The following is a 15,920-nucleotide window of genomic DNA, read 5'->3' on the forward strand; positions in this document are numbered from 1 at the left end:
TACATAAGACTCTCTCTTTCAACGGAAAGTAAGACACATATCTAAGGACGACAAAGTTGAAACAGACTTTCATAGGTTGAAACACGACCTACTAGGCTGAAACAAACCTAACGAATTTATCCAGAACACAGAACATTCCACAACACTTCGTATCAGACTACACAAGAAGAGGACAACAAACTAAATCCTCCCAAGAACTCACCACGTTACCTCCCACGAAGTAGAAAAGTCGGAGACCGTGGACTTAAGGACTGGCAAGAAGTCTTCACCGTGTATAATTGTGTTGTCATTATACACAACTTTTATATAAGACCCTTAAGTAACAAGACACCGCGTAAACGCGGTTTGGCACCTTTCTCAAGGAATCACCAACTGCTTCGACTCAGTAGAAAAGGTTACCGCACAACAATACCAGGCCCCTGAGCTCGAGAAAGGTGAGTCGAGTGCGCACAAGTCATGTCAGAATGCTCAGTAGAGTCGTGCTAGTCGAATTCAGAGTGCCTCTGCATACCTTGGATAGACTCCAATCGATTACCTATGTGGATAGATTACACTCCGAATCAGATTCTCGGCGAGACATCTTTGACTCCATCAAAGCTACGATGGATGTTCCAGAGCTATATGAACACTTGGGCTGGCATTTATCCACCGCATGCCGCACAGACCCACCACATCGGCTTTTGACTGCGCATGATATTGACAGCGCCTTCAAGGCCGTGAGGGAAGAGGAAAGCAGCTCTGGGAGGAAAAAGAAAAAAGTTGTGATTGAGATTCTCAATACCGTACGTGTCATTTTTGATACTTGCAAGTGGTTTGTAAGACATGATCGTCGTGACCTTGCAGGCGCCTGTGCTGAAAGAAAAATTAAGACAACGAAAGGCGGGCATATCATCTTCTGCAAGCGAGCAGAGACTACCATCACGTTTACTGTATACAAAAGAGTTCGACAATGTCAGGAACAAGTTGCACTGCTCGGATCATCCAGGAGATAATATTTTCTGTTGGGTAGATGCTACACAGCCAAATACTCCGCACTATCCACTGTGTACACAAGACCTGCAAGAGTGGGCCAAACACTTGGTACGTGTATGCTTTGCTGCCTGCCACAAAGCACGCTAATGATGTTCGTTGAACAATCATAGCACCAGACTCAAGATCCCGACAATGCGTGTGATACGCTACCCAACACCCTACATTTCGACGAAATTCGGAAGACACGTAAGGAGCGATCTGCGTCATCGCTCGAGAGAGTACCTACCGAGGTCATATCACCCATTCGAATTCATAATCATATTCATCTCTCATCCGCCGTCAATGACATGGTGATCTCCCAGGACGGAACACGTACAAGACAACAAGGACACCCTACTACGTCTCCTCCGCCTCTCAAGCGGACGTATGCCCTTTATATAGAGAGTGACGATGAATCAAGTGACGATGAACCGCCGCAAGATATCGAGGACGTCCTTACGAGTGCTCACTCTCGCTACCCTACCATGAACTTTCCTCAATACATTGGTACACTGAAAGATCATGGTGTACTGTATTTGCCCACCGCAGCTTTCTTTACCACAGGATTTTATAAGGAACAAATTGGCATGTCAGACGGGGCCGCACATACTTTTTGGAATTGTGTTTCCAAAGCTTACGCCAAGGCGGAACGCGCGAAGGGGAGAAGGAAGAGCAAAGGGAAAAAGAAAGCACGAAGTCAGCATGATGATTCGGAGGACCAAGAAGACATTCCATCTATTAACTAAGTACCATAGATCTACATACATCAATTTCCAGCCAAATTTGTCTATTGGACGCAGTGAGAGTACTGCACTTGGCAGTTCAGAGTGTATGTGTCGAATCGTACTACTTACCGTGACTAGTACGATGAATTTCAGCCTGCTGCAGTGTGACAGCTGTCACGATTACTGTCAAGTCTTGAATATTTGGTGGCCAATTGCACGATAACGCGTAACGACACACGTGTGTTGGCCGCATCACGTGACTGCTTCTTTACGTCCTGCCTGCAGTGCGATTCTTCCATGTCGAAGTTCAACATTGTGAGAACCAAGCGACTACACTGATTTTTTTGTACAATACTACCTGCATACTTATCTGTATTGCCAAACACAGTAAACCTGTGCTTGTTACCCGCACTAAGTAGTTAAGGCTATCATAATCGGTATGCCTCTGCATCAAACTTGTAACTTACTAACCCTTTTCACGGTAATTTCTTTAGTTGGCCTATGGTCCTGGACAGTGCCAGATGTTTTCCGCAAACTCAAGAGCAAGAGAGGCAGCAGACGGAGAGGCTAGGCAGCCTCTGCTGAATGCTTCACACGAGGATGTTTCAGCGGATACAAACCAAGTTGCCTTTTCAGTGGACGACGAGGACTCAGAAAGCAGTAGTGGAGAGCCCTGGTCGGCAGTGCGGAGGACAGAACGGGGTGTCAGATTTCGGGATGAAGTGCACACCTTTACGGTCCACAATACAGAGCCGGGAGGTGGGTGCGTATTTTTGTGCTCATAATTCAACGCACCTTATCAGTGCCTGTACAGAATATGAATTGGACTCGGACGACTTTGATGATGCTTCACTAGCTGATATCCAATGCAAACAAAGGCACTCTCGTGGGGCTCCACGACGAGAACACACCATGCCTTTACTGGTTGGCCTCATGGATGCTTCGGCTGCAAGGAGAACGCCAGACACAGTTATTCCTATGTATGAAACAGATAGTATGGAGAATGGAGAACTTAGGAACGTAGACCTCGATGACCTTGCTAAAAAAACAGTGGTCGGGTGGAGGTCTACTGAACTCGGTTGCCAATATGGCAAATTCAATCCTCGGAGCTGGTAAACTTTTGGTTGCTTAGATGTCCAAAGTGCTGACAATGGATAACAGGAATTATTGGTTGGTCAGGATGCAATTTCAGCAACAGATTTGGCTAATACTGCGGTAGGTTTACCATATGCAGTCAATCAAGCAGGCTTCTTTCTTGGCATTGTTCTCCTGGTCGTCATTTGTGCTGTCACCGATTGGACTATCCGATTGGTTGTCATCAACGCTAAACTAAGCAGCAGAACCTCTTACATCGAAGTCATGAACAGTCGTTTTGGTCCCAGTGGTCGTGCAGCCGTTTCATTCTTTCAGTTCTCATTTGCTTTTTGTGGTGAGTAATCCATATGTATGTCCCTGTATTTCCGATTGATTGTTCCTTCAGGCATGTATGCATTGGTATTATTATCGGCAAGTGCAGGGTTCCTGGTGTATTAGATTCCTACCTTACATTTTTTCCAGGAGATACGATACCCCATGTCATTCGTTCAATATTCCCTACTTTGCACACGATACCTGTTCTCTCGCTCCTCACCAACTGCCAATTTATCATCACCCTGTGCACAACCTGTGTTTCTTATCCATTGTCGCTCTACCGTGACATCCACAAGCTTTCGGAGAAGCTCCAACCATTTTCGTCATATATAACACTTCCCCTCGCATGTCTAAGTGTTCCCACCCTCTCTTACTCTCCCCTTCTCCCGTCTCTATGCGCTATCCATTCCGGACGTCTGTCGGACAACTCAAAGGATGGCATCGAGCGACCCAAGCCATGGATACAAGCATGTTGAAGAGAGCATTTCTGGATGACAAGCTATGGTCTCCAGGTGAGAATTCAGCGCATATTGACGGCACAGATACCCAGGGGAGGACTGGGAATATACAAGCACGCTAGGAGTCTAGGGCTGGGGAGAGCACTGTATGGATCATGAGATATAGTCTCTAGGTGAGAATCCGACACATATATTCATCATTCTGTTGCTAACAGGCAACCAGTCAGATGCTGGATGGGCTTGCTGCTACGGGGGTGCGTATTAACCATACTTCATACATTTCTCCTGCTAATAAGAAACTGGTAGCAACTCGCCGAATGGTCAGCCTTTCCGCCTTCTCTACATCCTTTCACTAGTACTATCATGGCATGGAATGCCTATGAGCGAGGCCTGGGGGAGGATCGGGGATGATTTTATTAGTACTATTTTTATTGCGTCATTATTGTATTGTATATTATTACAGCCAGACAATCTCAGCAAATTTGATGCAATCCAGTGACACATGCCAAGAGGTGCCAAGCGCTGCAAATACTGCAAATGTGCGACAACACATAGTATGGGCCGACCACGCACAACCACGCACAACCATGCACATTTGCACATGTGCTATTAGTCTCATTTCTCTGTTCAGATTGTGTCGCTTACTAGTCTAGACAATTTCACGCAACCTCAGCCATTCTCAGACTCACAGTGGGTTTTCACTGGGCTTGAATGCGCAAAAAGCTTCTATGCGTCGTGCTTCTTTTTCTCTTCATTGATCTATTAATGTCATCCTGCAATGCTCCAGGCTGCCTCTGGCAGAGCAACAGCAGTAACAGCCAAGGCCTAAGTAGGCATCGCGCAACATGCAAATTCCACCTCCGCTCCAGTGTCTTAGCCAGCCAGAAAAGACAAGAGCAGGCGAAGGAGGCAGCCAGATCTCCCGGGAGTCTGGCACGATTGGCGATGATACCACTGGCACTGTCGGGCTCAACCAGTTCAAACTCTGAGTCTACAGTAAGCACTCTTCAGAGAGTTATCCACGAGAAATTCTGACAGCTCAACGATTACTGCACCTTGCTAGAAAATACCGCCTATTTATCGTATGTCAGTCGCCTGCTCAAAACCCGTTGTTCCGTGCCCATCGTTATGGTCAAATACTGGCAGGCATCAAACACTGGCTAGCGAAGTACCTATTAGTCATGGTACCGGCGCAGAGCAGCAGTCTAGTGCTGATAATGATAGGCTTGACTCAAATGCATTCGAGGCTGATTCTGCTTTGGGTGTGTCCTGTTTGAGTCACCCGCTGAGATGGTCAACTAATAGCTCACTCATTCTGCATTTCGCTCATTAGAAGACCCTCCGCGCCCTCAGAGATGAATACCAACAGATTTTCAGGATGTTCCTCTTCCCGAGGACGACACCGATAGCTCGTATGATGTTGATACTTCGCCTATTCTAAATCCAGCCTTGCCTCAGTCTAGAATCCAGAGAGTCCTATTAACATTACGTGACGCCCTTCAAACACCCTTCAATTCTCTTGGAATTTGCCAACTGTACCCCCGTTGCCCATCGTTTGAGCCGGATAAATTCGTATCATCCTCACTACTTTCGACCACATGTCCAACAGCCACGCAAGAGGCTGATTCAGACACCCTCCCACCTCCATACCCTTTTCATAACATGACAATCTATCGACTTATGTCGTGGATGAATTCTGGCAGCAATAAGAAATCCGAGCTTGAAGTCGCCCGTCTCGTCAAGGAAGTGATGCTAGCGGAGGACTTTGACGCAAAGCACCTGGAGAACTTCTCAGTGAGGGGAAGTTTACGGAAATTGGACAACGTTTACAGCGGGAGCAAGGTCGAGTTCCCAGATGACTGGAACCATACCACTATCACCATCAAAATTCCTACAAAATCAAAGGAGGAGGATGAGTGACTTTTTTCTGTTCCAGGGTTTCATTTTCGCCCCCTCATCAATGTAATTCGGTCCGCTTTCACTGATATCCAGGCGAGCGCGTTTCATCTTTCGCCATTCAAGTGTCTGTGGAAGGATCCGTTAGACGGCCATCAAGAGCGAATCTTCGACGAGCTGTATACCTCCGACTCTTGGCTGGATGCCCAAGATGAACTGCAAAAGCTCCCAAGAGAGCCTGGATGTGCACTAGAACGGGTGATTGCTGGTCTCATGTTTTTTTCGGATGCTACGCACTTAGCAAATTTCGGAACGGCGAAGGCCTGGCCTCTCTATATGTACTTTGGAAATCTCACGAAGTATGCTCGCTCTGCTCCAAAGTCTGGCGCATGTCACATTGTTGGATTTCTACCTTCAGCGAGTTTTCTTACTTTGCTCTTGAGTATCAATATTGAAAATATTGTCTATCAGCTACCTGATAAGATTAAAGATGTTTTCAGCGCTTTGCTGCGTATATCCAAGAGCGGCATGGCTGCTCTTTACACCCACTGCAGACACGAATTATTTCATGGATGCTGGGACATCTTACTAGATGAAGGCTTTCTTCATGCATACCACCATGGTATTGTATTGAAATGTGCTGACGGTGTGTTGCGTAGGATATTTCCTCGAATATTCACATACTCGGCCGATTACCCCGAAAAGTGTGTTCTGTCTGTAACTGATGAACTAACTATTTGACAAGTCGCAGGGTTTTAATTGCTACTATCAAGGACATGGGCTCGTGCCCATGTCCTCGTTGTCTCACACCGAAGAGCATGTTTACTTCTCTTGGTCTCCTCAAGGACATGCGGAGCCGAATATCCAATCTTCGAGTCTACGTCATGACTAACGTTGTCAGGGCACGAGAATTTATTTATCGAGGGGGAAATACTGTGGATGGTAAGAAGGTCGAAGAAACGCTCGGCGGGGGCTCTTGGGCACCTATCCTAGTAAGTGTGAATTGTCTGGCTTTCGTGCCGGCTCACACGAGTTACTTACAGAATAAATTTGTCGAGAGGCTAGGGGCACTGGGCCTTAACCCATTTCAGATGCTCGTTGTCGACTTGATGCACGAGTGCGAGTTAGGTACCTGGAAGGTGTTATTCACTCACCTCATTAGGATTCTGTATGCACTTCCGAATGGAAATCAGCTGGTCGCAATCGTAGACTCAAGGTAAGTGGAGTTTGCAGATTGCCTATCGGTGTCTCTTAACAAGGCAAACTCTATCCCATCATAGATTTCGGCAGATCCCAACTTTTGGCAATGGGGTAATCAGAATGTTCGCTAATAACACGTCCGAAATGAAGAGACTCGCGGCACGAGATTTTGAAGACATCTTGCAGGTGCCTACTGCTTTACTCAACTACTTATACCCAGTTCGCTGACGGCCTCTCTTCAGTGTGCAATACCTGTGTTTGAAGGCCTGTTTCCCGCTAGCCATGACATGGTAGTGCAGTCTCTCTTGTTTAGATTCGCTCAGTGGCACGCACTCGCAAAGTTAAGAATTCATTCAGAATCAACACACACTTTTTTTGAGGACACGTTCAAGAAGCTCTCAAGGCAGTTGCGAAAGTTCCGTGACTTTACCTGCGCTGTATTCGACACTGTGGAATTGCCAAAAGAGAAGGCGGCTCGCCAATGAAGGGTCACCCAGCGTGCTGGACCTAATGGTATCTCTTCAGAATCTAGCATACCAAGGGTGAAAATATTCAATTTGAGCACCTACAAATTCCACGCAATGGGAGATTACCTGCAAACCATCAAACTCTTTGGTACTACGGATTCATTCACCACCCAGATTGTAAGCATCATCTCCTATCCTCAAGGATACTTCGAAAGTGACTTTATTGGCTAGGGAGAGCTGGCCCATAGGGCCCTTAAAGTGTTTTATCCACTAACTAGCAAAGTGGATACTCCAGCACAGCGAGCAAAGCACGAACACAGACGTCGGGTACTACAGCGAGCTGCGGAAGCAGCAGGTATCTCCTCCTCAAACCAACAATCACCGGCTGATACTCATGCTTTGTCATTGTCCAACGACCATTATTTCATCGCGATCAATGGCAACAATCCGGTGTCTTTGTTCACATTCCTCCGGGAGCACGACGGTGACCCAGCTACCAAGGTAAAACTAGAATTTCTTTCCAGCTGGTTGTTGATTCACTTATGATGTTTTTCAGGACTTTATTCCGAAACTTAAGGATCACCTTTTGTATAGGCTAAAGAAATTAGATGTCACTCATTGTGACCGCACGTTTCACGGATGAAGAACAAAACTCGCTCATTATTCCTAACAACACAATCTATTTGGTCCAGACAATGCAAGTATACTATACTACCTATGATATGAGGCGCGAATACGATACTGTCAACCCCAGGACACATGCAGACGTCATGGTACTTTCAGAAGAAACCTCACCGAGTCACCCATACTGGTATGCTCGTGTGCTAGGTATCTATCACCTGGACGTGTGGCTCGAAGGGGTTTGTCGAACCGAGAAACAGCACATCGACGTTCTGTACGTTCTGTGGCTTGCACCATTAATATCTTCAGACTATGAGTCAGGCATACAGCATGCTCGCCTTCCCAAATTGGCCTTTGTGGAGGAATTGGACCACGATGCATTTGGATTTCTCAATCCAGGCCAAGTGATTCGCGGAGCTCACCTGATTCCTGCCTTCATGTCAGGGCACGGTGTAAGTTCACTTCGCTACGGGAAATCATTGGGGCGTCCCAAAGAGGAATTAACTGACTGGGAAGCATATTACGTCGGGATGTGAGTGTAATGTGTCTTCTTCCTGCTTAATGTCTCTTACTTGTTCGAACTAGTTTTGTCGATCGGGATATGTTCCTGCGTTATACTTCCCTAGGTGTAGGACACCCAGTGGCCTTGCGGAAGATTGTAAGAGACTGTTTTGGTCTCGAGTCAGCTGCACTGGTGTTGGAAGCTATGGACGTCGATGATGGCCTTGGCGGAGAGGGAGACAAAGGAGAGGAAGACAAAGGAGAGGAAGACAAAGGAGAGCCTGAGGAAGATGCAGAGGAGTTTGATGACTTGGATGAGCCTGATGACCTCTCATTTTGAGATAGGAAATATTTTTCCGACATGTCACGTCGATCTGATATAATATGTTCTTTGCTAGCGCACCAATCTTACTCTCCAATTGATTCTCTGTTGCGTTACATCAGGAAAAGTGCAGAGCGACCTGTTTGACTTGATTTCAGAACATCCAGGTCAGCATCAGGTAAGCTATCTGGTGACCAGATTCAGATAGCGACCCAGACACAAGTTAAATAGAACAAAAAAATCGATGTTTTTAATGTGTCAATGACAGTGATAGAACTTGAGACTTAGCAAATCTCAGTAACAACTTCAACATAGATTTACCATTAAACCATACTGTCTTTAGTTTTTCTGGAATCAAACTTCATTTCAGCTTCAAAACTCATTCTGTTGGGTGTTAGATCTGTGGGAAAATTCGTGGTCTGCTGATTAGTACAGAAAATGTATGGTACACACGTGCCTGAGCTCGAGTGTGGGAAGAACCAGACATGGCACAACTTCAACTTTAGTCGGAAGGTAGTAATGTCGTCCTCTTTGCACACAGCATGGCTGTATTGGCCATCATGATCTCCTGGATTCGAATTCAGGTAAGACTTCTCAGGCTGTAATTCTGCACGCCTCACAGTAAGACAGATTCTTTATCGCAGGGAGTTGAATGCACGGAGGCGCACGAACTTCAAACCTTGCCCACGACTCAGAGAGTCGTGAGATGAACTCCCGTCTATCGATCACATCGTATCAGCGCTATACAGGTGGTCCCGCAAGAAACGTACGAGCCCTGCTGATGCTCAAATGTACACTATTTGTTGTGGGCATTGAATCAATTCTCTACTGGCATTTTCATGGTCGACTCCTTTGAATTGAATGCCCCCAGGCAGGCATATCGCAAGATGCTAATTGATCTCTATGATTCTTTGTCGGGAGAGGAACGCCTTGCGGTGATTGCAGACATTTACACCCGTGGGGGTTAGGATGAAGAACCTCGGAAAGCTTTGAAGAACCTCCTTTGAAAACTCAAGGAGGAAGAGGACATCCATCTCCTCATTGATTGTGAGCATGGCATGACAGCAAAGCTGCCAATGGCTTCATGGCTGAGTTTCGCGACCCTGCTTATCGAGATCAGTGACAAGTGCTCTGTTGGGCGGAATGATTCTTAGAGAACCCAGCGCAAGTTATGGTCTTGATGGTTCTTATACTTGCATGATGTTGGTATTTGGTCCGTGTCAGGGCTTGCATCCACGACCGCACAAATACTTTCACTGTCTGCTAGAATTCGTAAGGTCCGTTTATCGTTTATGTATCAAAACCATGTAGCTTACCCGGTAATTTGGAGCACGGTCTCGAGAAGCCGAAGCTATTAATTACGGTGAGCGGTCTAATCTTTATAGTTGAGTCTAATCTTTATAGTTGATTTATACCTCATTACGTTGCAGGGCTCCAAGGCCATCTTTACTTCTCCCTCCTCTACAGATAAAGCCGATTGTGACGGTGATGGCATTGATATCATCGAACGCTCCCGGAGACAATTAGATCAACCGAAAGTGAAAATTTGTGTTACCCCTATGATGATTATATGAGGTAATCCTCGCGCGATAGCGTTCCCCTCATGTTCGAAGTTATGCAGATGGAAAATAGAGTGTTTCCCTTACGTGTTGCTGCCAAGATACAGGTGTGGTCTCCATCCATTTTTTTCGAGATCTGAATTTGTTTTAGGCTGTTTTTCGCATGTGCTGTCTGGGAGCAGATTATGACCGAGAGCACAGGATAGTCGGGACATCTCCGAAATCGACAGCTTCAATTGCAAGTGTTACGTTTTCGCCATGGACGAGCACGAGAACTTTAAGGGTATTGCCATTGTTTGCCACAGTTGAATGAAGTGACTGTGACAGTCATATATCACACAACATACTAGTTCACCGTCGCGCACTCAATCAAACAACGACGCACGATGGATGTCGAAATAGACTCAGAACATACCACTATGAACATTGATCAAGCCGGAGATGGTCATACAAGTCTAGTAAGTTCGCTTCTATCTTGCCGCGAGTCTAATTCGTTCTGATATTCATGACTGCAGGGAAATATACTTCAAAGTCGTGTACTTGAAGATATCCATCTGATGGATGACCTTTGTACAGCTATTCATTGGATTCAATGCTGCCTAATACTCCATAACATGATCATATGGTTAGAAAGAAGCTCAGGGATAGAATGAGGACAGTGGTGCAGTAGCATGGGCCCCTGATGGTAATCAGGTGGTTGGTGACAGATTGTATAATGGCACTCCAGGTCAGGCTTCCCGTGTGAGGTTGATGGACCTACTATTTGACAGCCCTGCATTGAGAGCACAGCGCCAAGAAGGATAGGAAATTCAAGGGGCAACATACTATGATGATAGGTAGAACAGTAGCTATAGGAATGTCAAACAACAGAGCTAGAAACACAAAGCACAACGTGACATACAAATACAACTAAAAATCAGAATGACAGTGCACAAACCTTCAAGACCCACAATTTTTGACAACTCATACATCTTAGCCTCTGCCTCATGGAGATGGATCTCAGTGTCCTTCGCCTCTTGCCAACATTAATGAATGGTGGCGGCATCCATGCACTTATCCTGGCGCTCAGCTTGGAAGAACTGATGTTCATTTTCCTTGAGATTAAGCTTGGCCATGTAACAATCATTCTTGAGTTCCTTGTGAGAGACTTTGTCTAGCTTCTCTGACTGAATGCTCCCAATCTTGTTGGTGATTGCGCCAACTTGGCTCAATATATCTAAATGTGCCTTCTTCCCTCCTCATTCTTGTGATTGAGGGTGAGATGGAGTTGGTCTTGGCCAGGATGGGAAGTAGAGGGAGAGGAGCATGTATTTGATAGAGGGGTGGGTGCTGAAGATAGGTTGAGATGTTTATGGTAATGACCACCAAGATAAATTCTATGTTAGTTGGAACAAATACTAGGTATAATATTTCTGTCAACTTCTGCCAACCACCTTCAACCTACTGCCGATAATTACCACTGGCAGAATGTCCCAACAAACAACTAACCACAGATTGTCCTCACACAACTCACAACTTTCATTTCGACTTCCCCTTTATCAGAAATTTGTTCCCACACTTTCAGATAACTATATCATTTCCTTTATCCTTGACTGTCTTAACTTTTTGGCTCAAACCTGTCGAAGATTTTCACTTTTTTGGGCCATAACTCGCTCAGATAACATCATTGAGCTTTGCCATCACCACAGATGTGTACCTACAGACATTGCCCACAACTTTTTTTTTGGGGGTTCTGTTTTTAGAAATTTCTTCCCACACTTGTAAGGACTCCCAGACTTTAACTACAAGTGCACCACAAGAGGGCTGAGACTTGATTTTGAACATTTTTTTTTCGAGGGGTAATAAATGTCTGCAAACATTTTCCTTTGAAATTAAAATCAAAGTTTGTGGGGGACAAAGCATGGATGGGAACAGGTGTGTGGTAGTCAGGGGATGATGTAATCTGAAACAAAGTTAATGGGACAATGTTCAAGAAATGAGATGTTAAAGAGCAAAGTCAAGAAACGAGAAAACATGACAAGGCCAAATGAGAGAAGCACGACGAGGATAAACATGAAATAGAGTCTATAATATGCCAAAAAAAAAACCGTGGGAAAAAGGAGGAAGGGGCGCCCTCCCACAAGAATAATACCTTAGCTGACCTTGGTGCATCACAAGAGCAAATGGTGTGTTGGCCTTGTGGTGCAGAGTCTCACACCTGTTGACATTGACAATAACAATGCTTGGGTAGGTTTCACACTCTTTGTGACTAGCCAGAGAACACAATAACCATTGATGGGCCCGCTCACAAGACAGCTGATGCCATAAAAGTGGTTGGCACCCAGAGCAGGCCAGCAGCACAATCAGCCAATAATACCCTATTTTTGAACAGATGGAACAGACACTTTTCTCATCAAGTATTGGTAATTTAATACCAGATGCAGATCACATTGTAGTAAGTATTCATTAACTTGTTGATGTGTATTAATTTCTTACAAGACCAAGTGCAAGTGCAATTATGTTCACAGGATCTCCATTCCAACATCTTCAGATGGCATTGACACTTTATCGGCAAAGCCCCATATTAAAAACACCTTTTCAATAGCAAGACGGGAACTTGCAGTATTGTATGCCAGAACTCAAGTGTGTTTATGCAAATTCAGAGGTGCTTGCGTGCGCCTTGCCAACTGTGGGAAGCAGGTATGTTTGTGTCCGACCTGGAAATTTCACAGTGGTCTTACTTTTCACAGAGACACGAGAAAAGAAGCAAATGATATGCAATCATATGTGATGTGCTACCCACTACACAAAAATCTCGATATTTCTGATACTTTTCGTTATATAATACTATACCAAGCTTGCAATCACCATAAAAGTAGTTGTATCATTACTAGTGTCTGACGCCGATTACCATATCCCCTAATATGTATCTGAATTTCATATATAAAATGACTTTCACCTTTAAGGAGTGTTTTATTGCTATTAGTTACAGTCCATTTGTGACAAATCTTTATCTTGAGAGACAAAAACAATGAAATTAATTGGCTATACACCGCTACTTAACAAGATTTAGATATTTGGCTCAGGAATGAGGAGTTCCAGTAATATAATTGATGAGAAAGGGCTCATTGATGCTTTGAGGTGCTCAGATACTAAGTGAATAGCACGGATCTCATTACAATCTACACGAAGTTTTTCTGAAATCTATTGACTGCGATGATTTCTTGTGAAATCAAGACATTGTTCTAACCCCGTGCATTAGATGTTGACGAGAAATGGAAACTGAAGACCAAGTCAAAAATCCTCCAACGAAAACCATGGTGATCATGCACGGTATGGTTGTTATCAAAGACCGATCTGGCACTGTGAAAATACCAGCTAAAAGGCCCAGAGTAGATAATGCTACGCTATTGAATAACACATATTCATCACTATTGTGATAGATTCAAGTGAGTGAGAAAATACCTTGTCGTTCGCAACAAACTAGGAGCGCTATAGATGATAGCAACCTTCGTAAAGTGGTATTGCAAGTTATGAGACTGTTAAAATGTTCGGGTGAGAAAATAACCGCAAGAATAATCTATTGAACTTGAGCGCACGGCAAATTGAAGAGACTTCATCTTCTGCCCAAAGTGTTGTGCCACAACGCCCGCAAAAATGCAGTGGACGCTAAGGATAAGTGAAAGAGAGCATAGTGTTCTTGTTGTTACTTGGGAACCAATATTCGGAATAGCAAGTATGCTAGCATCTACTGCCATGATAACGCCCGCCTGGGCAGTGGGAAAGAACAAGGACACGAATATCAGAAAAGTGTACGTTGATGGTAAATCACATACCAGAGTGCTGTGCTTTATGTTATCGTCGTTGAAATGGTCAAGGAATTTCTTGATATCAAGCAGATTGACAATACCGTCAACGTGAAGTTTTTCAACATGCTCCAATACCATCACTGGAACACCAAACATTGCAGCTGTCGATAGCAAAGATAAAAAACGGATATTTCGGTTTCGTTTGCTTCCCTCAATTGAATGGGTCCGCATCAGACGAGCTTCTGGAAAACCATAGTAGTTGAGAAACTGGTGATGGCCTTTCCAGCAAATTAAAACTAAATTTTCGGAGCACTGATCCTGTCACTTACGTAAAATATTCCATATCCTTCCTGTTAGTTTATGCGAGTCAGTTTAGTATTCGAACGAGAGCCGCGATCAACATAAGCGCACCACAGTATGCGACGCCTTGTTCCTTCAAGGATGCATCGGAGTTGAGAAGGTTCTCTGCAATTCTGTTGAAAAAAAGGAAAAGGTTGCATAATGTCTTGCGAAGTACCAAAGCTAATAAGGCGAGCGATCACTTTCTCCGTTTGGTCGGTGCTCCAAAACAATGATGCCGCAGTCGATTGTTCCAGAATCAACCCCTCTATCATTTATTCTTTGATATCAGTCATTGCTTGATACAAGATGTGTTTCTTACCTGCCAGATACCATTCTAAGTGTGCGCGTAGCTCAGTAGCATCCGAGCGTTGCATGCTATAATGTCTTGGAAAGAAATCAATGTGCTTCCTGAAAAAAATTCGTGTTAGTATCCTAGAAGTCTCTTTTCTACCTCATCAACATGTTCTCACCAAAATTGTGCCTCCAGCTCGAGCCCTGACACCACCATGGAATTATCAGCATAATCGGAACACGTTCATTGGGGAATAGAACTTGCTCTTGTGGTTCCACTCTCTCGCAAAGGCGCATTCCTGGAATAGAAGGTCGGCGTTAAAATCCTCAAACCAAGCAATGATGCGGGCATCCGGGACCACGCAATAGTATTCGTAGTAGTCTCTGTCTTCTCTTGTAACAGGCTTTACGACCATATACCATGTTTCTTCCTGCAATCTCCTGCGTGCTGCCCTTATCCAGTTCTGAAGATTGTTCAATTGATTAGGCGTGTATTTTTTCACATCGCTTCCTGTATATGTTTTCTGTCTGATTGTGAGATATGCGACAGACAAGAATTACCGATGAATATTTACTTACCATTGAGACGTCGAAATAATACAATACTCCTGAAGGATGCACGATTCCTTGCCAGACACCGTAGCTGTGTTTCCTTCGGGAATGACGTATTCAGTTTGGTTCAGTAGGACAAGGACTAACTCAACCCACCTGAAGCCATCAACCTGTTTGCACTTTATCGAGTAGTCAGGGCCAAGCGCAGAATCACTAGTATCATGAATAAAAAAATTAGAGATGTCCATGACAGGCCCAGGTGCTCCAAGTCAGGCTGGCACTGTGACTGTGCTGCAGCGAACTGGCACTACATCGTCGTAACTGACCTAGTACTAGTACTAGTAGTCACACTGACCGGGAAGTCGCGCTGATTCAAGTCGAAGGACTTACTGCATCACAGCTTTTGAATACATTTGCAACCTTGATGGCCATGAGGGTATGCCTAGTTTCAATAAGTCAGCATCTGTAAGAGTACTATGAGTCTGGCTCAGAGTCGTTGCCATTTGATTGATGTTCAACGAGGGCGTATTGACACGACTAGTCGCGGTAACCTGACTTATACCAGTAATATACATACCTATCCCTTTGTGTAGTTCTATCCCTTTGTGTAGTTGTACCTATCCCTTTGTGTAGTTCTATCCCTTTGTGTAGTTGTACCTATCCCTTTGTGTAGTTGTACCTATCCCTTTGTGTAGTATAAAGGCAGAGACCGTGACGAGTCACGAGTAGTTATTCGCCGGTCAAAAATGTATTCAAGGTTTTGAACAAGAATTGCCC

At 44.7% G+C, this 15,920-nt stretch overlaps 3 protein-coding genes across 3 annotated transcripts; 2 read left to right on the forward strand and 1 right to left on the reverse strand.

The window, feature by feature from the left end:
• Window positions 1-602: 602 nt before the first annotated feature.
• On the forward strand, window positions 603-1,757 carry HD556DRAFT_1450705 (uncharacterized protein; the record flags this gene model as incomplete). The annotated part of the gene is made up of 3 exons (XM_041307808.1): window positions 603-782; window positions 844-1,080; window positions 1,143-1,757. The coding sequence occupies 3 exons, from the start codon at window positions 603-605 to the stop codon at window positions 1,755-1,757; spliced, it is 1,032 nt and encodes a 343-aa protein (XP_041152965.1).
• A 420-nt stretch (window positions 1,758-2,177) lies between these two features.
• On the forward strand, window positions 2,178-4,015 carry HD556DRAFT_1458572 (uncharacterized protein; the record flags this gene model as incomplete). Its single annotated transcript, XM_041308194.1, has 6 exons — window positions 2,178-2,499; window positions 2,540-2,789; window positions 2,898-3,165; window positions 3,217-3,230; window positions 3,820-3,858; window positions 3,911-4,015. The coding sequence occupies exons 1-6, from the start codon at window positions 2,258-2,260 to the stop codon at window positions 4,013-4,015; spliced, it is 918 nt and encodes a 305-aa protein (XP_041152966.1). The 5' UTR covers window positions 2,178-2,257.
• A 9,536-nt stretch (window positions 4,016-13,551) lies between these two features.
• HD556DRAFT_1450708 (uncharacterized protein) lies at window positions 13,552-15,391 on the reverse strand (the record flags this gene model as incomplete). The annotated part of the gene is made up of 12 exons (XM_041307809.1): window positions 13,552-13,580; window positions 13,634-13,688; window positions 13,749-13,919; window positions 13,986-14,236; window positions 14,288-14,308; window positions 14,370-14,423; window positions 14,476-14,565; window positions 14,620-14,704; window positions 14,771-14,795; window positions 14,853-15,115; window positions 15,171-15,243; window positions 15,300-15,391. 12 exons carry the CDS (start codon window positions 15,389-15,391, stop codon window positions 13,552-13,554), a joined length of 1,209 nt encoding a protein of 402 aa, XP_041152967.1.
• Between the last annotated feature and the right edge of the window lie 529 nt (window positions 15,392-15,920).

This window comes from Suillus plorans, assembly GCF_016647745.1.
Source record: "Suillus plorans strain S12 chromosome Unknown HD556scaffold_110, whole genome shotgun sequence".
Classification (NCBI taxonomy): domain Eukaryota; kingdom Fungi; phylum Basidiomycota; class Agaricomycetes; order Boletales; family Suillaceae; genus Suillus; species Suillus plorans.